We start from the raw sequence: 24,672 nt of genomic DNA on the forward strand, positions 1-24,672 counted from the left end.
TATTAAATTTTTGTCATAATGCATTCTGGAGTAATCTTGGGGAAAAAAAATTCACTCTTCATTAGTATGCAAATAGACCAAACAACAGTAAAATCTTCACCAGTGTTATATCATGCTCACAGGAATTTATCCACATGCATGGAAGAAGAAGTCAGTCCTGAATACCAGCAATCTGTATATTGTCAGTGACTGTGTCTGCATAAGACAAAAATTAAGTGGAAATGGCCAGAAATTTTTACACAAGCTAAGACATGGCACTGATACTGACTTGTCCAAGTTAAGATGGATCAGGCATACAGGCGCTGCCTACTCTTATGTCTTACATATGTAACTTTAACATTACAGTGTGTAGGATTTACTCATGGAAATGGAATATAACATTCATAACTATTAGTCTATATTTAGCTGCGACAATGAATCTATGTAGTTTCAAAAGCTTAGAATGAAACCTTCATTTGTACATGGGATCAGCCCCCCCATGAAGGATACCATGTTACAACAGGACCATGTTGATACAGTAGTTCAAAAGGGACATACTTCAGTTTTTTGCATTTTGTATCATGGCCAGAAGACTGAAGAAAAAAAAAAGGAATCAGTGATTGCTCACCTATAAACTGTTGACTGGTTGCCAGTGTAGGCTAATAAGACATAACCATTATTCTTGTGAAATGGAGAATCATACATACTACTTACAAGAGAAGACAAACCAACATGAATACCTGTCGGCAAAGAAGCAAAAATGCCGATGGAAACAAAATCATGACCAGCAATGGCATAAAGCAATCTGCAACCACCTCACCAGTAGATGACCCAAAATCCTACACACTTTATTCATAGGTTTTTGTTTGTGATTAGCAGGGGAAGCATGCCGTCATCAGTCGAGTAAGTGGATCCAATGAGTTTTTGTCAGTAATGCCATAAAAAATACTTGATATTCAACTTTGCCATTTTGGGCTCTGACATATAAAGGTGACGATCAGTGAACCTCCTATTTTGAGCTATATTGGTGTGAGGGAGGCAAGCTGGAGTGCTGTGTGTCACAAAACCTCAGACCTCAACACCAAAAGATGCTCTGGCCACATACACCAGACACTATGGGTTTTTGCCTTGTGGTCAGAGAGCCTGCCTCCCCTCCAGAAGAGCGTGAGGTTGCATCCCGAGGTTGGGGAACACAGGGCAGAGATTAAATTGCAGTTCTTCTGTTTAAGATTAAATTATTTGTCGCAGTGGGACGTGTCTGGGCTTGTTCCAGCAGACACAAAGTAGACCACTTGTTTGCCTGCAGGTTTTGTAACCTCGTTGCTAATCTGCAGAACCTGGTTAAGTGATTCTGTCAGTGATGTTCTCTGAAGAACTGATTAGAAGGGACGAGGGTTCTTTTAATTATTTTTTGCTCTGATGTCAGTGTAGTTCAGGCAGAACCAAAAAAGGTACACAAAGAACAAATAAAATGATAACGACAGTCATAATATTGATTTTTGTTGATTTTCTTTTTCGCCACAAAGGTGCAGCGTCATGATGCTGCTTTGCGCATGCGCACTGCCTATTGGGTGACGTTTATCGTCACGTGGTCAACGCGGAGCTCCTCCTCCGGCTCGAGGTTTAAAGGCGTCACGTTGCGCTGCCGCATTGAAACGGGAGACGGTTCGGCATCCTTTTTGGTCAGTCCAGTTATCTCGCGTCAGTCCGACAACTATCATCCGGTAAGATGCTGTCTTTTATCTCACACTCTGTGGGTAATTTGTAGGAAGTTTTTTTTTTTTTAGATAATAATAATGTGGCCTTAATTACGGAAGATGAAGTTGGAGGTGATGCTCGGCGCAAACAGCCTCTGCACTCAACGCCATCTTCCTGTAGCGAAGCTAACGCAAAGAAAAATCTACTTAAACTCACTTTAACGTCAGTATGCTTTCACAATTTTTTAAAAAAGAACAAATTAAACATAAGAGTAGAAGATAGTGGTTTGATACCGTGTCAGTGTTACACCATTTTTGAAGTACGCAACAGGAAGGGCGCAGAGGAGTGTGACCTTGAACGGTTTGAAATCGGATGAGACTCTAATTCTTAATTCCTCTGATTGACTGTGACTTTAACTGGTCGTAGCGTCCTTGAGCTGTATCTTCGGAGTTAGCCAAATTGTTAGTAATTTGGGTGCAGCAGTGGGTGGGGGTGTCGAGGGGGTGATGTGTGTGTGTGTGTGCCTGAAAGCACGTAGACCTGAAGTGACGACAGTCGGGACGTTCTGTGACGTCACCGTCGCATGCAAATTTAACTGTACATTCACAAGCATCATAATTATGCTGATGATCCATAATGTCAGTTATGGTATTAAAAAAGGTAACGTGAAGGCTCTTTTCTGTCTTTATCAATAAGCACTCCTGTTCCTTTTTTGTTGTCTTTTTCTTTTCCATGCCATGTTTGAGTTTTTAATCGTTTTCTGCCATAAAGCATGATATCCAACAGTACCGCTTATTTCTTAAACAAACTAGATTTTACAGATACTATCACAATCTTCCAATGATGATGTTGGAAAAGTAGTTTTCCTGACCCATTTTCATGGTGTTCTGGGACAGCTAAAAATGCCAGGTAAAATCTTGACACAACCTGAAGCTGTCCCAACATATGACAAGTGTCTGGTCATTAAACAAAAAAAGAAAAGAAAAAAAATCTTGAGTCATCGATATTTGACCGCCTACCACCTGCCTCATTTTGGCTTGTCAGTATCAAATAAAAAGTGAAATTTCCCATCGATGGGATATACAGGTTTAGAAGGGGTTAATTTAAACCTACGGTATTGTGTGCATATGCAGATGGCGCTTGCTCATTCTTCTCCACATGCTCAGTGGTGGTGAGACGTGGATGATGTACAAAGTGAAAGAAGACTAGCAGCAGTATCTGCTCTGGTTACATTAATGTCGTCTGCCCCCCCAACATTTATTTATTTTTTAAAATTTATTTAAACCATGCCATCATCTCATAAGTCTTGCACCTTATTCTGTTGTCATGACCACTCTACCCAAGTCAACAGGACACAGTCAGACACATCTCGATCATAATGTGTTCTGTCTGAAGAAGGTATCATCGGCTGTGAAGCTACAGCTATATGGTACTTTCATCTGAGCATTAACTAACTCATAGCATCGGTGACATAACTGCTCCTGTCGGCTTAGCGAGCCACTATACTGTTCGCAGCTTAATTCATTTGTTTATGGTTCTGTTCTCTTCACTCAGTTTGTTCATTCCTGCCATCTCTCATTAATAAAGCTCTCATTCTTCCTGTTCCATCTGAAGCATATATCTGACATCAAACTCTTCTAGTTTTCACTTCACAGATGTAAATGTTTCCTCTTCTCAGTCAGCTGCCTACTCATATCGGGGAAGCCGTGAAACCGCTCCAAGGCGCGCTTTTCTTTGGCTGCATTGATCACCTTGTCCCTTGCTGATTGTCTCAAAGAATGGATCAGAACCAGTCTGGGTGGGCGCTCTGTATTATGTGATGGGGGTACAAAGGCACAATGGACCTGTTCAATTTCAAGTCTGTGGTCAGTTTCTATGCACAGCCCTTCCACCTCTCTTATGCATCTTAAGAGTGTCTCATTTGATTCATATACTTCTTTCAGTCTGACCAGCTTTATGTTGTTTCTTTTACTATGATTCTCCAAAATCTGTGTGCGGTTCCATGTCTCCTCCATTTGTTTGGCTCAGCTTCCTCTGTCAGTCAGTAACCTCTCAGAAGTGTACTCCAGGCAGGCTGCGCGCCCCTTGGCCTCATCCAGTCTCCCTTGCGTAGTTTCCACCACTGTTTTTAAGCTCTGTAATCAATCTTTTAATTGTAGACACATCCACAGTGACACTCTGCATTGTAGTATTTATTTTAGTAATGTTGGCAAGCAATTTATCTATGTCAACCGCTGCTTGAGATGTCTAAGGGAGGAGAATCTCCTACATTGTCAGAATCTCCTTTTCATTGTCATCTTGTGCAGGGCCCCTCCGGGTAGTAATGAGGCTTGTAGTTTTAAAGTACTTTGACGTCAACATTGTTGTATTTTAACTTTAATACTGTCCTTGAGTGCAATTCATGTTTTGCTGAAATACCAGAGCAATATTTATTGATAACATAAGAACTCTTAATTTACCTTATCACACTTTAGTTGTGGAAGAGCGGAGATGCACTAAAAAGCCGCTATTGTGTTGTCCCCATGCGACTCCCTACAGAAATATTTCTACTGCTTTGAACATTCCAATGAGCACAGTGGCTTCTATATTCCATAAATAGAAGTTCAGCTTCACCAGGACTCTTCCTAGAGCTGGCCGCTTGTCTAAACTGAGTGATTGGGGGAAGAAGTGCCTTAGTCAGGGAGGTGACCAAGAAAGCGATGGTCTCTGTCAGAGCTCCAGCATTCCTCTGTGGAGAGAGGACAACCTTCCAGAAGGACAACCATCTCTGCAGCAATCCAGCCAGATGAAAGCCACTCCTTAGTAAAAGGCACATGGCAGCCCATCTTGAGTTTGCCAAAAGAAACCTGAAGGACTCTCAGACCATGAGAAACACCATTCTCTGGTCTGATAAGACAAAGGCTGAACTCTTTGGTGTGAATGTCAGGCCTAGTCAGAGCCCAGACCTGAATCCAATAAACATCTCTGGAGAGATCTGAAAATGGCTGTGCACTGACGCTCCCCATCCAACCTGAGCTTGAGAGGTGCTGCAAAGAGGAATGGACAAAACTACCCAAAGATAGGTATTCCAAGCTTGTAGCAGGGGTGGTGGCCAAGTGGTTATTGCGCTTGGTTTCAGTTCAGAAGGTTCTGGGTTCAAATCCCACCCCTGCCACATTTCTCCATGTAATGTGGAGTTGCGTCAGGAAGGGCATCCGGCGTAAAACCTGTGCTAATTTAACATGCAGATCCACCTTGGATTTGCTGTGGCGACCCCGAGTGCAAACAAGGGAGAAGCCGAAGGGACTTGCTAGCATCATATTCAAGAAGACTTGAGGCTGTAATTGCTGCCAAAGGTGCAGCAACAAGATATTGAGCAAAGTGTGTGAATACCTATGTACATGTGATTTCTTAGTTCTTTATTTTTAATATATTTTATAAACATTTAAAAAAAACATGTCATTATGGGGTGTTGTGGGGAGAAAAATAATTTACTTCATTTTGGAATAAGGCTGTAACATAAAATGTGGAAAAGGTGAAGCGCTTGTGAGTATTTTCTGGATATACTGTATACATAATTACAAAGCAGTATCCACAGTGTAATTAAAACTCTGATCTTGCTGAAATTCGCAGGTCTATGTACTGTATTAATTTAGAATCGAAAATCTATTCAGGACGACTCGCGTCCCCTAACAAACATTATGGAAGTGCATTTGTTTATCTGACAGTGAAGCTGACATTCAATGTTTTTTATAAATAGCTGGTACCAGTTTGAAAGTTTCTTGTGGCGTAAGTTGTCACACAACAAAAGCCTGTTTAGAGATTGAAAAGTGCACAGATGTAAAGAATTTTTACAGTAAAACTATTAGTGTGTTGCCGCCAGACCCGCTCCACATATGACGGTATCACTGACTGCAGGTGTCGTCCTTCATCATTCTCTTTATGCCCTCGGATGAGGGGCTGGAAATGCCTGCTGTGTGATCGGAAACATTTTCCAGTTAACTGTTTTCTTTGTGATTGAGCAGGTGTATTTTCATCTGATGTTTTAGTTTTCAAAACTTAAAATAGATTTGTTCACTTTCAGTTGACTGAACGGTTCAGTTGGAGAACCATATGAATTCCATGTTGCCTCTCGAATAGAGAGAGTGTGTGTGTATATATATATATATGTGTATATATATATATATGTGTGTATATATATATATATATATATTTATTTATTTTTCTCTCTATGAACTCTGTGTAACCAAAGTCGCAGAAAAGGTTTGTTGAAATAAGCAGTTGCTCCACATATGATAGCATGTATTTGCTGTGCGTGAGTTTTAGTAGAAAAGACCTTGTGGTGTTGTTGGTCTTTATCAAGTGTAAATATCACTTCTTAAATAGAGGTCTGTATGTCCTGTAAGCTCTTCCCGTTTTCCGTGGGGGACTAACAGCGGCATGCAGGCATACAATCGCAGAGTTTGCTGCAAGAGTTTAGTATAATTTAAGTTTTGCCTGATGGCTGTAACATACCAGTAGTGTTTTCATTGGGATTACTGTCTGCTGTAAATGTTATGATTTGTTTAAGGAGATAGAATAAACTACACTCATTGAGGGAAGAACTTTTAAGACCACCTTCTTTCCCTTTCCTTCTTATTACAAGACAGACCCTTTTACCTTCTAAAGTTTGATCATTTTGTCTAATTCTGTGAGCGTTGGCCATCATGCCACAGCCTAAACATGAACTTGTGCTGGTGACATTTGAGTCCAGAATCAAACTTTATAACTAGTGAATCCACTGAGCTGCAGCTGATCTGTGATTTTTGGCTTCCTCTCCATAGAGCCTGCAAAGTTGAGCTCTGTTATTCTAGTGCCTTAGCGGTGTGGGAATGGCTTGGAAGTTTCCACAGTGAACCACAAAAGAGAAGTCGCAACGTGTTCCCTGGTATGCTCAGTGTTTGCAGGGAAAGGGAGGTGGAAAGGCATTTGTTGGAATGAGTGGAGGGGGGAAATATACTGTTCAGTTTGTACCTCTGTTCTCAGGGTGGATTAGCATTTACTTACCACAGGCTTGGTGTTTGTTTTGAGAAGAAGGGCAGGAAAAGGCAGTGTGTTACTGAGGAGAGGTAAAGAATTGGTACAGCAGCCAGTCCTGCAGCCATGGACAAGAGCTGTTGCATAAGCTTTCCTTGTCTGGCTTTTAAAGTGCGGGTGGGGGGCATTGATAGAGATTATGTAACTACTTATCCACACCACAGTGGAGAATGGAAAAGATCTGTCAGCGTGCAGGGGGGTGACCACACGCACTTCAAAACTGAAGCCTGACTGTCAATTACAACGGTGGAAACCATCTCGGTTTGGGGCACAAAGTGCAATATCTGGTAACCAGAACGTGCTGTGCCACCCAGTGGTTTCTGTACAGCTGATCCTGCTCAAAGTCCTAAAGGAATCCCATACGATTTCTGTAAATGGGAATCCCATTGGGTGTCCACCAGAAATTGGAACAACTTTTTCCTAAAGGAATTTCTGTGTCCTTGAGGAATTCCTGGTTTCATAAGATTTCCTATTTGGAATCCAATGGGATTGTGCATCATAGGATTTTGGATCCTATAGGAGTTCCGATTGGCCTCTTTGTGTAAAAGAGTAGTTCCTCCCCCACACATACACACAATAGGGGCTGCTTATTTGAATTCTCAATCTGACATCTGTTTACTTAACTCATTTCTGAGCTCAGTTTCCTTCAGGCAGTGGTTAACCCTCTGGGGTCCATCGACTCACCGGCAAGTTCAAATCACTCATTACTATCTCCCCCCCCGTTGCTGGAGTTCTGTAGCCGTGTTTTAGTCAGAGGGACAAATGAGGCGAGCACTTCGGGACAATCACCCAGGTCGATACAATGATCTCTGAATGGCACTCTCTTTCAGCCACAATGACTCACCAGTATCCTGCATTGACTCCTGAGCAGAAGAAGGAGCTTCAAGACATCGCTGAGAGAATAGTAGCTCCAGGAAAAGGCATCCTCGCTGCTGATGAGTCCACTGGTATGCACACTTGCAGGAGAATTATCATTTTCTAGTCATAGGCTCTCGAACAATGCTTCCCAATCCTGATCCTTTGGACGCAAAGTACTGTACATTTTCAATTTCTCAGTGCTTTAACTACACACAGCCAAATTAGATGTACTCCATTGTTCAAACAGCTGTTAACTGGCTAAACACACCTGACAGAGCTGATCTGGTCTGACTAGATCAGGGAAAAATGGGAAATCTTGCAGTGCTTTGAGGATAAGGAATGGGAATCGCTGGTATTGAAGAATGCACCCTTAGTGGCAATTTTGATGGCATTTACTGCTAAAAAAAATTGTATTGTGCACGCATCACAAATAGCAGTTTTTACCATCCAAATTTTGCTTCCTTACCTGCTCTACATGAGCTTCTCAGTTAATCTGTGCATTAACTGAGAAGCATACCATATGAGTAGGTTCATGGATGTTGAGTACTTTTTGGGGGGTGGATTTTGTGTGGTGTTCTGTGATTAAATTTTCTGGTTCTCTTAGACTAAAATAATCCACATTTTCTCATTTTTACACAAAATATCCTTTACCAGAACAAAGTATACAAGTGAAGATGATTTTGTCATAATTTCAGACATTCAGTACAATTGGTTTCCCTGGGTGTGTTTTACAGGTAGCATGGCTAAACGCTTCAACCCCATTGGGGTTGAGAACACTGAAGAGAACAGGCGCCAGTACCGCCAGCTTCTCTTCACTGCTGATAAACGCATTGACAGTTGTATCGGAGGGGTTATCTTCTTTCATGAAACCCTGTATCAGTCAACAGATGATGGCATTCCTTTCTCTAAACTTATCAAAGACCGTGGCATTGTCGTCGGAATCAAGGTGAGGGTTTTTGTTTTTTTTTTTTGTGGTTGATTTAGTTGAGATTGATCAAACTTCTATAGTTAGTGTTGTTTGGGGGAGGGGGGTTTCATCACTTTGTCGGTAGGTACAACTAGAAAATTAGCTACACTTTATATAAAAACATGGAGTTGATGTCATCATGTTTAAATGTGCGCATGGTAGACATCAACCCATGATGTTGACAAACTAAACTCTCAGGCCATATCATCAGTGATGGCATATTGATCTGAAGGTGTTGCTGTCCCAATATTATTGCAAATTATATTTCTTTGGCTCTTTAAAGGTGGATAAAGGTGTTGTGCCCCTTGCTGGAACAAATGGCGAGACCACCACTCAAGGTAAAGGGATACTACAAACATGTTCAATAATTTTCATGCATTTAAAAAAATAAATGGTCTGTATATACTGACTGTAAATGTGTGATTGTACGTGATGTGTAGGCTTGGATGGGCTGTCTGAGCGCTGTGCACAGTACAAGAAGGATGGTGCAGACTTTGCCAAGTGGCGTTGTGTGCTAAAGATCAGTGCCACTACACCGTCTGAACTGGCTATTTTTGAGAATGCTAACGTGCTTGCACGATATGCTAGCATCTGTCAGCAGGTTGGTGTGAAACTAGTGTGTTTCGTCTCATTTTTTAATTTATTTTTTTTAAATGCATTACATAGACTTTTGTTGTAGTCTACAAACCTAGGTTCATTTTCTAGTGTTTTTTTATTTACGAGGTCTATTATAAAAGTATCTGACATTTTTTTTTTCAAAAACCATATGGATTTGAATCGCGTGTGATTACATCAGACATGCTTGAACCCTCGTGGGCATGCGAGAGTTTTTTTCACGCCTGTCGGTTACGTCACTTGCCTGTGGGCAGTCTTTGAGTGAGGAGTCGCCCACCCTCGTCTTTTTTTTTTTTTTTTTTTTCCATTGTTTAGGAATGGCTCAGACTGCTGCTTTGTTTGATCAAAAATTTTTCAAAACTGTAAGGCACAACTGAGTGGACACCATTCGATAAATTCAGCTGGTTTTCGGTAAAAATTGTAACGGCTGAGACATTTTGGTCTGGTAGTGTCGCCGTAAGGACGGCCCACGGCGCCTGACGGCTATCTGCGCTTCGAGGCGGCGTCGTCTCGCCATTTCAAGTTGAAAACTTCCACATTTCAGGCTCTGTTGACGCAGTAAGTCGTCAGAGAACAGAGAACTTTCAGAAGAAGTCGGCATGAGGAGTTTATTCGGACATTCCATTGTTAACGGACATTTTGTAATGAAAGAACGTGCGGGCAGAGTCGCATGTCGGGCCGGACCCGACCGCGGGGGGTCGCGACAGGAAAAACACCTCCGTTGGAAACCTTAATGGGCAAGTTGGAACATGCCCAAGCTGTTAAACAATTTCTCAGTTACTCACTTGTTGAAAGCCATCAAAAGCCGCCTGAATTTTACAAATGGTTTTCAACACGGAGGTGTTTTTCCTGTCGCGGCGCACACAGATTTGCCGACTCGGCGAATTTGCGCGCACGTCTTTCATTAAAAAATGTCCTTAAACAGTGGAATGTCCGCATAAAGTCCTCATGCTGGGCCTCTTCTGAATCTTCTGTTCTCTCACGACATCCTGGGTGAATTAAGCCTTAAATTAGGATGTTTTCAGGTCAAAACAGGCCGCTGACGGCGCCTAGAAGCGCTGCACGACGTCCCGATCCGTGGGAAGTCCTTTCACCGACAAACACCCCATAATCTCTCATCAGCCGTTAAACTTTTCACCGAAAACCATCTTAATTTCTCGAATAGTGTCCACTCGGATATTCCTCACAGGTCCAGAAAAAATTTTGATAAAGCAACGCGCGCCGTCTCGAGCACCGTGTGAAACAAAGGAATTCAGCCGAGAGGGCGGGACCACATCTCACTCAAGGCCTGCCCACAGGGAAATGACGTCACCGACACGCGTGAAAAAACTCACGCATGAGCACGAGGGTTCAAGCATGATTGGTGTAATCGCACGTCATTCAAATCCATATAGTTAAAAAAAAATAAATAAATAAAAGGGTCGGTTTATTATCTAATAGACCTCGTATATAAAACATTGCGAATGGTAAATGAACTGCATTTATGTAGCACTTTTTCTGTCTGAAACAGAAGCTCAAAGCTCTTTACAGTGATGCCTCGCATACCCCCACACACTTTTGTCAACATCTCATGGTTAAATATCCAAACTTCAGCACTTTTGGATGTTATTTAGGGAAGAACCCTGTGTCTCATTTGCGGCCATTCATGCTGGTTGTACGGTTGCAAATTGACCTTTTAAAAAGGAGTTCTATGGTGACGTGTTATCGGAGCCGTAAAATGGCTATTTGCGACTGTATAACAGTATGAACATCCGCAAATCATCAGACACAAGGGGATTGTTCCCAGTCTGATTCATTTGCAGGGATGAGATTTTTCTGTGGCTATAACAGTCCTGGGGGTTGATTTTGTGAAACGTCCAAATCCTTTGAGAATTTTTTTTTTTTTTTGTTTTTTTTTTTTGGTGGGGGGTAAAATGCACACAAAAAATTAATGCCAGGAGTACCTTTAGCGTATTCGTAGAGCTGCTCATTGCAGCGTTGTTTCATTTAAATACGGCCGAAATACGCACGCACTCAGCCTTTTAAGTGTTCGTTCATACTTGCAGTTGTTGCAGTTGCTTGTGTTCGCATTTTAATGTGTGCACACAGTCACGTGTGCCATGCTGCACCAGTTTCAGTGCTATTTTCTGCCTCTGTGGAAGTGCGCTGTGTTCTCTACTGCATGGTGTGGTGCGGCTCAAAAACAGTCATTTACCATTATTATTATTTATTTTTTTATGCAGCTAGTGCGCGTTTATTATAAAGAGTCACAGCACTTTTCAGCTTTGATCAGACTGATCGATCAGGGCATGTGATGAGCGCACCGACATGCAGCGAGTGTGCGTTTATTTTAAAGAGTCGCAGCTCTGATTAGACACACACAGAGAGGGAGAGCATGCGAGCACGAGAGAGCGGGTTTATTATATTTTATTTTAAGGAGTCTGATAGAGGAGAGAGAATGGGTTTATTTTAAGGAGACTCGGACTCCTCAAAATAAAAAATCTCACTCTCTGACAGAGAGAGAGAGGCGCGTGCACGCGCAAGAGCACTTTTATGAAACGATGCGACACAGTGAAACAGTCCTCATATACGAGGTCTGTCCATAAAGTATAGGTCCTTTTTAATTTTTTTCAAAAACTATATGGATTTCATTCATATGTTTTTACGTCAGACATGCTTGAACCCTCGTGCGCATGCGTGAGTTTTTCCACGCCTGTCGGTGACGTCATTCGCCTGTGAGCACTCCTTGTGGGAGGAGTCGTCCAGCCCCTCGTCGGAATTCCTTTGTCTGAGAAGTTGCTGAGAGACTGGCGCTTTGTTTGATCAAAGTTTTTTCTAAACCTGTGAGACACATCGAAGTGGGCATGGTTCTAAAAATTAAGCTGGTTTTCAGTGAAAATTTTAACGGCTGATGAGAGATTTTGAGGTGATACTGTCGCTTTAAGGACTTCCCACGGTGCGAGACGTCGCGCAGCGCTCTCAGGCGGCGTCATCAGCCTGTTTCAAGCTGAAAACCTCCACATTTCAGGCTCTATTGATCCAGGACGTCGTGGGAGAACAGAGAAGTTTCAGAAGAAGTCGGTTTCAGCATTTTATCCGGATATTCCACTGTTAAAAGATTTTTTTTTTTTTAATGAAAGACGTGCGGACGGGTCCGCGCGTCGGCTCGCAGCCGCCGCGACGCTCCGCCACAGGAAAAACACCTCTGTTGGAAGCCTTAAGGACAAGTTGGAACATGTCCAGCTGTTAAACAATTTCTCATATACCCACTCCACTGAAAGCCATCAAAAGCCGCCTGGATTTTACAAATGGTTATCAACACGGAGGTGTTTTTCCTGTGCCGCCGCACCGCGCCGGCTGCGTCCCGACGCGCGGACCCGTCCGCACGTCTTTCATTAAAAAAATCTCCTTTAACAGTGGAATTTCCGGATAAAATGCTGAAACCGACTTCTTCTGAAACTTCTCTGTTCTCTCACGACGTCCTGGATCAATAGAGCCTGAAATGTGGAGGTTTTCAGCTTGAAACAGGCTGACGCCGCCTGAGAGCGCTGAGCGACGTCTCGCACCGTGGGAAGTCCTTAAAGCAACAGTATCACCTCAAAATCTCTCATCAGCCGTTAAAATTTTCGCTGAAAACCAGCTTAATTTTTCGAACCATGTCCACTTCGATGTGTCTCACAGGTTTAGAAAAAAAATTGATCAAACGAAGCGCCAGTCTCTCAGCAACTTCTCAGACAAAGGAATTCCGACGAGGGGCTGGATGACTCCTCCCACAAGGAGTGCTCACAGGCGAATGACGTCACCGACAGGCGTGGAAAAACTCACGCATGCGCACGAGGGTTCAAGCATGACTGACGTAAAAACATATGAATAAAATCCATATAGTTTTTGAAAAAAATAAAAAGGACCTATACTTTATGGACAGCCCTCGTATAATTAGTCCAGTATGATAAAGTGAAGCAATGATCTTGTGATACAGTGTTATAGGTGGAGATCACATCGACTAAATATAAACCTTATATGGTCTGACAGTTCAATGGACATAGAACATTGGATTGTACATGTGTTTGAGGATATACATGTACATGTATGTTTGTTGACAAGTGTGCCATGCTGAAAATCAAGTAAGTCTAGTTATGAAAAAATATTTTGGTCACAAAAATACACATGTACAGTAGATCGTCTTAGTAAGGTTTTACAGTTTGAATTATAGATATGAACACCTGGCATTTATAGTAATTTTTCATATCATTTTAGTGCAATTTACATGTTTTAAAACAGCAAAAATGCTTTGGCTCCGCCCTGGACCCACCGGGGCCTGCGGCCCCTGGACCCTGGCTTATTTTCCTCTGAAAATCGAATTTGCCAATCTCATCCCTGCATTTGCACGGTTTATTGTTCTAGGTAGAGGCTTACCGTCAGGCAGAGGCAGCGTCGCACCAACAGCGGTCAAAGTGTGGAGAAACCATCAAATGTGAAATAGTAATTCTGTATCAGAATCCACATCAACACTAGCTTAAATTCACCCATTTCAGCAGCGGTACGCAACTTTCACTCTCAGCTAGCAGGGCACGCAGCCGGTGTTCTGTCAAATTGTGCGTCTCGTCGCATAAATCAACAGTTCCGAGCCCCAACAATATAGGGCATGCGCAGTTGCGCCGAGGACAGGAATGACATTTCTTCAGGGTGCGGAGTAATACATGCAAATGTGAAACGGTCAAATATTTTTCCACCGTTACTCCAATATTATAAAGTCTGAAAACTCACACACTTCACCAATCAGATTCAGGGAAAAAATGTAATTGGATTTTGGTTATGTAAAGGTTTGCCTTTCTCTTTGTAATGTGTCTTAGAATGGTATTGTTCCTATTGTGGAGCCTGAGATTCTTCCTGATGGGGGTCATGATTTGAAGCGCTGCCAGTATGTCACTGAGAAGGTAAATTCACTCAAGTTTACTTCTGTTTTTTTGTTTTTGCTGCATATCAGTGGTGCGGCTTTCATGGGATGTTTATGGATAATCAGTACATCTCTCTGCTGCTAGGTTCTAGCTGCAGTGTACAAGTCTCTGTCAGACCACCACGTGTACCTGGAAGGAACTCTGCTGAAACCAAACATGGTCACAGCTGGACATTCCTGCCCCAATAAGTATAGCAGTGAGGAAATCGCCATGGCTACTGTCACCGCTTTACGTCGCACTGTACCTCCTGCTGTAACAGGTCAGATGTAGCTAGAATAAACCTTCAGAGTACAGAGAATTAAAAAAAAAAAAAAAAAAACTAGTTAAGTGGGATTCATATGAACACCCAATATAGTGAAAGATGATGTCAGATGCAATAATGACTATCAATTATTATAAGATGGCACTTCATTTACACTGCTACATACAAGTGACCTGATTCAGATCTTTTCTCACATGGACCAGATGAGTGCTGGATATGTCAGTGTGACTTTGGTCTAAACTAGAGGTGTTTCATTGTTCAAAATTTGGAACTGGGCTGAAATGGACTTGTACAACTCCTATCCAAACCGTATACAGACAGTGAGGGTGTTGAGGTTGTTACCGCATGCTGGAAAGATGCTGTTTTAATTCTGTTTATTTAATTTATATACCGGCAAATCACAACAAAGCTGCCTTAACACGCTTCACACAAGTAAGGTCTAACCTTACCAAGCCAAGTTTCCGGTGACCTTTGCTGTGCATTTTCTCCTCATATCGCCTTTCTTGTTTCTCCAGCACAAAAAAATTTAAGAAATAGTCCTCTGTGTGAAAATGCCCAAAGTTAGTTGGCACTAGGGCTGCAACAAACGATTATTTGGATCATTGTTGAATCTGATGGGGTTTCGACACGATTAATCGGATTAGCGGGGAATATTTTAAAAATGTGCCAGGGAAACAATTTCTCTCCTTCCATCACTTTATTTAACAGCAGAACAATATTTGAAAACTTAAAATACTTTAAAATCAACAAATTGTCAAATGTCCCTTGGCTGTTGAAATATAAAATAATAAAGAATAAAACAGTTTACAAAAACAATTTCAAATGGCATTGCTTTATCAAAGTGCTGAGTTGCCATAAAACAACATTGAAACATATAAATGTTATAAATATATGGTGAAAAAAGAGGTATTTTTGTTGCTGCAAATGAGCAATTAGCATAACCAGTTAACCATAAAACCTAAATCAAAAAGTGTAGCCTGACTCATATGTGCAACATTCTCTGTATAACTTGTAAACTGTGGTAATTTCACAATGACATATGTGACTCATGTCTCTTTCTCTAAAATTGTATTGTAGCATTAGTTATTATTATTAATATATATAAATAAATTAAAAAAATATTATAACTTGTTATACATTTGACTCTTTTACGACAACAAACGCTGAGCCATTATTATACAGAAAACAAATGCACAAACATGCTGAAATGGCAGCAGCTTAATGCTAACTTTAACATTGAAAATGCCATAGACATGCTAACGCATTAGCATAAAATACATCTATCAACTGTTTCAGAAGACCATAACAGGTCAGTTTAACATAAAAAAAGGTAAATATTCCTCTCAGACATATGCTCTTTAGGGTTTTAGTGGGTAAAATTAAGATAAAGCGAAATAAAACATGAAACCAACGAAGCAGCAGCTCGAAGCACTCCTTCATTGGTTCAAGATTCAAAGCAAAACTCGGTTGATTATATGGAAGAAACGAAACATTTGCAGTAAGTTATTTAGCATCTAATCGATTAAATTAGTTGACAACTATTTTAATAATCGATTAACTCGATTAGTTGTTTCAGCTCTAGTTGGCATGCTATTTTAAAAATGCTGTGAACCACAACACAGCCATAGTAATGGGAGACTGATACAGTGCTGCATAATTCACTGCTCATTAACAAGTCTTAGGCATTAAGATAGTGGCAATAATACGAGTGAAGCAGTGCAAAGCTTGCTTGTGGTACAGGGAGTCCCAAACAGGAAGTGCTAAATTTTGAGTCAACAGTGTAACAGGAAATGTCAAACACTTCCTGGATCGACAGATGAGATCTCGCGGGAACTCAATGGCATGGTCACACTGAAACAGGAAATGTCAAATGTTGAAAACTTCCTGGCATGGGTGGAGCTAGAGCTGAGGCCAGAGTTGCACTGGACTCCCCTGAAATCTGATTGGACACATATGATTGACATGTCACGGCACCGCACGTCTGGTTTAAAAGAGCTCCATTTTGAAATCAGTGAGTCACATTGACTGCTAGGTTTCTCCTGTCCAGTAGTTAGTGCTGTGTACCTAGTTCTAATCCACTGTAGAAGAAGGAAAATATTTGCCTCAGATTTGAACTGAACACGTCATTTGAACTGTGGGCTAATAATGACACCAAAGTTATATTGGTGAGTAAACAAACATATTTTATGCCAGAAATTAAGGTCCAGGTTGCTAAAAGCGGCATTTCTCCTTTAATTCTGTTTGCCTTTATATATGTGTGTCTGCAGTGATTTTTAAACGAGCAGGCAGCTATTGATTAAATAACCTCTTCATTTTGCGGGCGGGCAGCAGAGCTGAAAGGTTTTACCCATGTTAATGCTCCCCTGAAGCATTTGCTCAAAAACGGTCAGAAGGACCTCAATGACATGGTGAGATGCCGAAGACCTTTGCTCGTTCATATCTGTGACATGTACATATTAATGTGATGTTATGTTGCGTCTGACTGTTAATCAACTCTGATATACCTGAAACAAAGGTTAATCTCGGGTAACAGAACCCCATGATTGGATGTCTTTGCTATGAGGTCTGCCTGAGGAATCCTTGGATTTGTGTCAAAACGAGTGTTTACTGAGACGTGCTACCTGCGTTGTAAGATGAGAAGATAAACTTTATTGTCCCTTTCTGGGAAATTTGTCTTGGGACGAAGCACAGAAAGCTACCACATACAACAAAAACAGACATGTAAGGGCCACAAGGACAACAATACAGTACAAATAAAGTGCCATAAAATGTGGCGAGAACAGTACAACACTAAGGCCATGTGGCACATGTCCCTGGGCATCATCCAGGGGACAGGTGCCTGAGTGCTTAGCAACTAGCAAAGGCCAAGGGGCACATCTTTTGTATCACCTGGCTGCAACAACTACAGTTTTGGGAGGTGATGTTAACTGGTTGACCTGCCTAGGTGGCAGCTAGTCAGAGCAGCACCAGAATGTGGTGGATGCAGCTGTGCATGGCACACGCACAGCCTCACAGACCCGGCTTAATTCATCAGTGAAGATTTGCTCCACATTTGACAGTCAGTTAATGAGAGGAAAGGGAGGGAGGAAGAAGAGATTCTCTGTTATTGATGCAGCTTGTTCCTTGGCATCCAAATCCACACCTCTTTTTCACTGTAATACTTTCCCCCTTTTTGTGCATAGATGCTGCATTCTCTGCTGTTGATGTGCTCTCACCTGTGACACACATAATGGCTGCTGATGGTGTGTGCACACTGACTCCTTGATAGCTTGAAGACTTGCAGTAACATAAGAACAGAACATGTTGAGTAGACTCGTATGTAGGCCTGATCTGGCTCGGGTTTCAGATCAGTTGTTAGACCTGATGGGACTTCTACACTGTACACACAGGTCACAGTTTTGTTGTTTGTAGGTCCGACGCAAACAAAGTATTTGCTTATACTTGGCTGTGAGTAGCTGGAGCATATCACAGGGACGTCATGATGCATTCACTTGCACCTTGAACTCTAATCTATAGTGGACTGACACTTGAAATAACGGCTTTGTTCAGCTTTCACAAAACAGAACAAAGTACTATTTTAAGTGTTCTATTCACTGCAGAGTTCAAAGGGCAGGATTTTCTGGTAAAATCTCATCAGTATGAGCTTGTAGATGATGTTTTATTGTTTCTGTTGCACTTCAGGAGTGACATTTTTGTCTGGTGGCCAGTCTGAAGAAGAGGCTAGTGTGAACCTTAATGCCATCAACAACTGCCCACTGGCCAAACCCTGGGCACTGACTTTCTCTTACGGCCGTGCACTGCAGGCCTCTGCCCTGAGTGCGTGGAGTGGAGTTGAGAACAACAAGAAGGCGGCCACCGAGGAGTTCATCAAACGTGCCGAGGTCAGTCAAACAGGAGACAGTCACATTTAGAGGGTTAAACATCGTGGGTGAATGGGGAAAATTCTTAAGGTGACCTAAAACAAGCTGTGGCAGTTATGACATTTACATAGTAAGCATGTGGCAAAATATTTTATCCAAGGTGACCTTCAGTTACATTGGCACACTGCCAGAAGCTTCTACACAATGTAATGTCTTGATCACCAGGTGCTGTGTGGGTGGGTGTTCTTTTTTGGGGGGGGAAGGGGGGTGTCAGGGACACAGCAACACTTGGGTATCATAATTACAATTGGGTGATTCTCATGAAGGTGGTGCAACTCATAGCAAAAATCAGAAACCATTACACAAATAATGTTTTTCCACCTTTATATTAAATATGATCTAATTTCACTATTAAATTTGAATTTATAATCCACGTGCACATTTTTTAGAGACACTGGGAGGAAAAAATTTCATTACCGTAACACATTTCATTAGCAATATGACACAGCAAAATTCTATTTTTTTTTTTTTACTTTTTATTGATGGCAAACATAAATATTCTTAAAGGTAGTAAGTATCACCTGCATTTTGTATTAACAGATACAAACATTTTTATGTAAACAATTATTTCATCACCGTAACATTTCATAAATTTTTCACATTAATTTTCATATTGATTTTGTTTTAAAGGACTGCATTGAAAAAACAGTTCTAGTACAGCATGAACGCTGTGACATATATTATTAATCAATTAAATATTAAAGATAATTTATTTGTATAATTTCAATAAATCATGAAATGTCACACATTGCGGTAATGAACAAACCATACCGGTGATGAATAATCAGGTTTCGATAGTGAACACTTATAACAAAAATGAAAACTCCAATTTATGAATTGATGAACAATACAGTTCTTTCAAGACAACTTCAGATGTTTCGTAACAAATATAGATGTAAGTAACATAGCTCCTGACTCCACAATAGATGGGTGACTTTCAAGACAAGAGAGGCTTCAGTGTGGAAGCACTTTGATTACAAAACATCTGATGTACGACAAACTATGGTAATTATTAGGGTGTGCAAGAAGACTGTAAGGGGTAATATAACAAACTTATTACATGAAGTACAAACATCTGATTGAGTAGAGGACAGCCAAAAATCAATGAGTATTTGATTAGTACTTAGCACTGTCAAATCAAAATTCTATATATTTATTATTTTTTTTTTCTGTACCTGGCCCAGATCTCTGGTACCACACTGAAGTACCTGGCACAGGATGTTGCAGGCAGTGGTTCAGAAATGATCAAATCTTTTCGGTTGGGAATTGTACAGAGGGGAAGTAGAAATCTGTCACGTGCACACAGCTCATGGTATCAACTTTATACTGACCGCTGACAATCTGAAGAAAAAAGCAAAATAATGAACATCAACAGCACTAAGTGTAAGATGCTGTCCAGCATACTTTCATTAAGAATTATGAAGCGGCCCTGACCTTTGGCATCACATCCCTGTATGTACCTGCATCTGAACTTACAAAAGAATATTTCCTGAATATTTAATATTTTGACCTCCCTACTATGTTTTCTGCTCTGAGAGGTCTTGAACATGCCTGTGTTATAGTGCCAGGATAGAGCTCTCCATCATAGTCTACAAGGACCCATGTTCCATCCTCGATGGTCTCTTCAGACTCCCCTGTATCGTTGAGTGAAGACAAACTCCTTGTGGGAGTAGTCACAAGAGTGACTACAGAAGCAAATTTGACCCTCCTGGGCTCATGCAACAAGCTGTGGAGAAATAAGTTTTTAGTTTGATTGCAGAAACATGAAGATAGATTACCTTATCTTATATTGTAATTTGCACTCAAATAAATAATACAAATAGAAAATGAGACGCAAAAGGAGAGGGACGGGATGTATGAATGTTGACGGCACTTACATCAACTGATTCATCTGAGGGTGGGGTTTCATTCATAATTCTTTGGAGGGTTCTTTTCATTCCGTCTGTTTGAATTCCCTCTTCATTTTTGTCTTTCTGTAGCTGTCTGGATGTCAGCTCTGCTGCTGCCTTTAGCAATTGTCTTTCTTTTCGCTTTCGGTATCTGTTAAAATAAATTATCAGTATTGAATACTACAATGAAACTGTCAATGACAACTCGTCACTTGAAAGTGACACTCTTTCAACCATCTATTTTACTGGAACTGGCCTACTACAGCAATACATATACACATATATATCCACAAGGCTGTGTCCTTTCCCCTCTGCTCTTCTCCCTGTACACCAACTGCTGCACCTCCAGCCACGACTCTGTAAAGCTCAAGTTTGCGGACGACACCACCCTCATCGGACTCATTTCGGATGGGGATGAGTCTGCCTACAGGAGGGAGGTGGACCGGCTGGTGACCTGGTGCAGCAGCAACAACTTGGAGCTCAACGCCCAGAAAACAGTGGAGATGATCGTGGACTTCAGGAAAGCCACAGCCCCATCACCACTGTGGTCTGTCACCGCTTCCTCGGCACCACCATCACCCAGGACCTCAAGTGGGAGTCAACCATCAGCTCCCTCATCAAAAAGGCCCAGCAGAGGATGTACTTCCTGCGGCAGCTGAAGAAGGCCAAGCTGCCTGTCCAGCTGATGGTGCAGTTCTACACGGTCATCGAGTCCATCCTCTGCTCCTCCATCACAGTGTGGTACGCCGGGGCCACAGCCAGGGACAGACACAGACTGCAGCGCATTGTGGCCTCTGCTGAGAAGGTGATCGGCTGTAGCCTTCCATCTCTCCACAACCTGCACGTCTCCAGGACTCTGGGCCGAGCAGGTCGGATCACAGCTGACCCTTCTCACCCTGCACATGGTCTGTTCAAACCACTCCCCTCGGGCAGGAGGCTACGGTCCATCCGGACCAGAACCTCCTGCCATAAGAACAGTTTCTTCCCCTCTGCCATTAGACTCATGAACTCCTCATAACTCAGTCACCTTAAGCTTCTCTGTCACTTTATCATTTTATCACGGGTCACTTTAGACAGTGTACTTTGGTTTTTAATTGCACTCCTCCCACTGCACTGTTTTTTCTGTTGCACACAGCCTTTCACACATATATATATATGTTTGTTTACATATTTACCCTGAAGTTGTTCACTGTACCAACTTTTGTTATATGAATTGCACTACCCAAGAGGCCCTGCCCACAAAATTTCAGATTCATAGGGCAGCCATTTTGTTTTTAAAGTTCACCATTTCTAAAACATCATAAATGTGAAGTTGTCTGTGTACGCTGTCCAGCTTTGTGTGTGTATATATGTATGTTTGTGTGCACATTGAGGGTTAGGAATTGTCACATACAAAATAATCTGCTCATCTCACCCCTTATTTAGGCCTACCTTTCCCTTTCCTTTCTCCTATACTCCTGTAGAAGTTCTGGGTCATTGTAAATCTTCTGTTTCTGCACCCTGGCTCTCGATGCAGCTTTAAGTTCCCTTCCCTGTGCTCCTCATTAAGAAATATAAATGAACATTAATTATATATTTATGACTATGTAAAATACATTTTTTTTCAAAAAAGAAACTGTTCATACACATCACCGTAATATTAGCCTTCATTACCGCAGCAGGCCTCTATATTCCGTGTTAATGAAAGCTGTTCATTACGGTAATGAATGACATTTCGCTAAAGTAGCATAAAATGGCAGAAGCCATGATGACTTGGGTAAAACATTTTTCTAACAGTTGGGCTCCTTAACTTCTTTACAGTAAAGTGTCATATTAATAACTTTTCAAAAACTTTAAGTCTTACACATTACGGTAATGTACACCTATGGTGTGGAAATAGGGATCCGTAAGGATGAACTACACCATTAACATCAAAATATGACAAACAATCTTACCTTGTAGCCATCTTCTGTCTTCTCTTCCGTGTGGTGCATTATGAGCCAAAAAAATCTTTATTTAAAACAGTGCTGTGATTAGGGCAGGATCATGAATACAGTGCAACGGTAATGAAAACTGCATGTTCAGACACTCTGTACAAAAAAAAATATTTAAGGAAAACAATGTTGGAAGCCATTATGTCTGATTATATTCTGTTAAACTATAAAATTTTACACATTTTGATATTTATTTCCAGAAATTTTATGAAATATTAATTATATGAAACTGATGGGAAACCATCAAATTTTTCTTCGGACACATTACGATGATGGATTTTTGACTTAAATCTTCTTGAAAATATTATTTTGGTACCAAACAGTGAACTGTCCCACATAACAGACATAGTGTACTTTCAAGTATGTGAATTATTTTAGGTTTTCATGATTATATCACTAAAATCTTCACAGACATAGCTTAGGTTGGCTTCATGAGAATCACCCAATTAGTCACTTTTGAGATCCAAATTTTTTTTCCTAATAAAAAATGTCTTATTATAAGAAGTTTGGGAAACGGCATTGCCATGTAGTGAAGAGCCAATAATCTGTCACTGCACGCAAGAAAGGATTGATGTTCATTCTCTGCATGAAATTGTTTTCCAGCTCATGTTCTTGCATCTGGCAGGCAGCAAAAATAATACTGGTGTTTGTAATCTAATTTCTTTATCACTGCAGCACATGAAAAAATATAATTATTGCCTGTTCTTAGCCTCTGGTTCCAAATGATGGCTACACCAGAGTTGATGGATGGTGGTCAGTTCTGGCTCAGGGATTTGGGGAAAAGAGAGGAGGCTGCTGGTCCAGTCACACGGGTTTTTGTTTTGTTTTGTTTTTTGGGGGGGGGGGGGGGCGGGGGGGTGTAAATCTTTACCTGATTCCATAACCGGGATCTCAGAGGAGCCTAACTGATGTCAAATAATTTTAGCAGTGCAACTTTTAAAATGACTGTCACTTCATTGGCCTCTGGTCACAAGACTTTCTGCCTCTTCTGTCTTTCAGGCAAATGGTCTGGCTGCACTCGGAAAATATGAGTCTTCTGCAACTGGAGCTGCTGCAGCGCAGTCTCTCTATGTGGCAAATCATGCCTACTGAACATCCGTGTTACTTCTATGTGCTACTGTGGCGTACTAACTCTCATAATCTGCTCAGCTATTCCTCAGTCACCGGCCTGCGCTGTCTACTGTATTTAGAGTTGTCAGAGTCAAAATTACACTGATATATGTATTTAAAAATTTAATGTGATACTAAAGTGAGCAGACTTAACCTTATTTTTACCTGATAAATGCAGGAGAGAATTGCTGAAGTTGTAAACTGAGTTAGCTATTTCACATATTTTGACAGTAAAGTTAATCAGTTAGTATTTAATCCATGCCACTCACGAACTGTACCCGTCTCCACACATGGTCCTTTCCCAAGCTACTTCTAAGCGGACCAGATTAACATGTATTTGGCTTTTGTCAGTATAGTGTTGGCTCATCTTAAAAATGCTACCCTAACATGTTCCCTGACAGTGCGGTCAACAGTCTTGTATTATTATGCCCATAATGGACGAATCATTCAAAAAAGGCTCCAGAGGTTAAAGTGTACTTGAATTTTAAAATTAACTTCATCTTTGTGGCTCAAATTCTTCCAGCTGATGAGCAACAGTAAACCGCTAAGCACAGAATACACTGTAATAATTCCAGCCTTCCTGTTTTATGCTTCTAATAAACATATCTGTTCTCTATTGGCTTTAAATTACACAAATGTAGTTGTGTTAAGTGACAATATTACATGATGCTTGTATATCATTCCCTTTTTTGCTGACTTTACAATTAAACAGACCAATGTGTGGCAGGAAAATGTCACTGTGATGTTTGTGATGTTCGTTCTTGTTCTTGAAGCACTTTGTGTGTTAGTGGAGCTAAACTAACTAATAAACAAGATATGGATATAATTTTGTGACATTACTGCTCCTGTATTTATTCTGTTCCAGTACAAACTGTTCTTCTATGCTACTGTGAAAGTGGATTACACATGCATAGTATCCCCTTGGTTTTCTCCAGCTGCTGGGCCCTCAGCACTGAAGTACCTGTGTGCTGGATCGTGGCTAGAGAAACATTCCAAGTGGCCAAACTGTAGCAACAATCCAAGCGATCCTCTTCTGAGACTCTTGATACCAAAAAATTAATTGCTCCCTTATATTCCTGGTTATGATAAAACTCACACCTGTACAGTAAGACCTGGAGCCCCAGGGCCCTTACAGTTTGAACCTTTGTTCTCCCGCAAAGATGTGTACATCCCCGCACAGTCCTGTCCCAGGGACATTGTTACTCCATAAGCACATCTGGATCTCAAAGGCTGCGCATCCATACACATGAGTGTCACTGCCAATATAAATGTCTGTAAGTTCAAGCCTTTCATAGAACTGTCTAAATACAAGAAGCCATCCAGGACCATTACAAACCCAGACACTGACTTTTCACTCTGCTACTAAAGTGTTGCAATCACAGCATCCACTGGTTCTGCAAAGATCAGTT

The 24,672-nt window shown here is 41.3% G+C and overlaps 1 protein-coding gene across 1 annotated transcript; it reads left to right on the plus strand.

Moving 5' to 3' along the window:
* Positions 1-1,587: 1,587 nt before the first annotated feature.
* aldocb (aldolase C, fructose-bisphosphate, b) lies at positions 1,588-24,086 on the plus strand. The gene is made up of 9 exons (XM_034178381.1): positions 1,588-1,703; positions 7,563-7,679; positions 8,325-8,536; positions 8,841-8,895; positions 8,998-9,158; positions 14,005-14,088; positions 14,194-14,368; positions 18,053-18,252; positions 23,153-24,086. The coding sequence occupies exons 2-9, from the start codon at positions 7,568-7,570 to the stop codon at positions 23,243-23,245; spliced, it is 1,092 nt and encodes a 363-aa protein (XP_034034272.1). The 5' UTR covers positions 1,588-1,703; positions 7,563-7,567; the 3' UTR covers positions 23,246-24,086.
* The last annotated feature ends 586 nt before the right edge of the window (positions 24,087-24,672 follow it).

Source organism: Thalassophryne amazonica, chromosome 9, assembly GCF_902500255.1.
Source record: "Thalassophryne amazonica chromosome 9, fThaAma1.1, whole genome shotgun sequence".
Lineage (NCBI taxonomy): Eukaryota > Metazoa > Chordata > Actinopteri > Batrachoidiformes > Batrachoididae > Thalassophryne > Thalassophryne amazonica.

What these genes read in the sequence shown, in the direction of transcription:
- aldocb (XM_034178381.1), top strand. Translation starts at nt 7,568, where the DNA reads ATGACTCACCAGTATCCTGCATTGACTCCTGAGCAGAAGAAGGAGCTT. An exon ending in GCATTGTCGTCGGAATCAAG is followed by an intron (nt 8,537 to 8,840) that starts GTGAGGGTTTTT and finishes GGCTCTTTAAAG; the next exon opens with GTGGATAAAGGTGTTGTGCC. An exon ending in TGTACCTCCTGCTGTAACAG is followed by an intron (nt 14,369 to 18,052) that starts GTCAGATGTAGC and finishes GTTGCACTTCAG; the next exon opens with GAGTGACATTTTTGTCTGGT.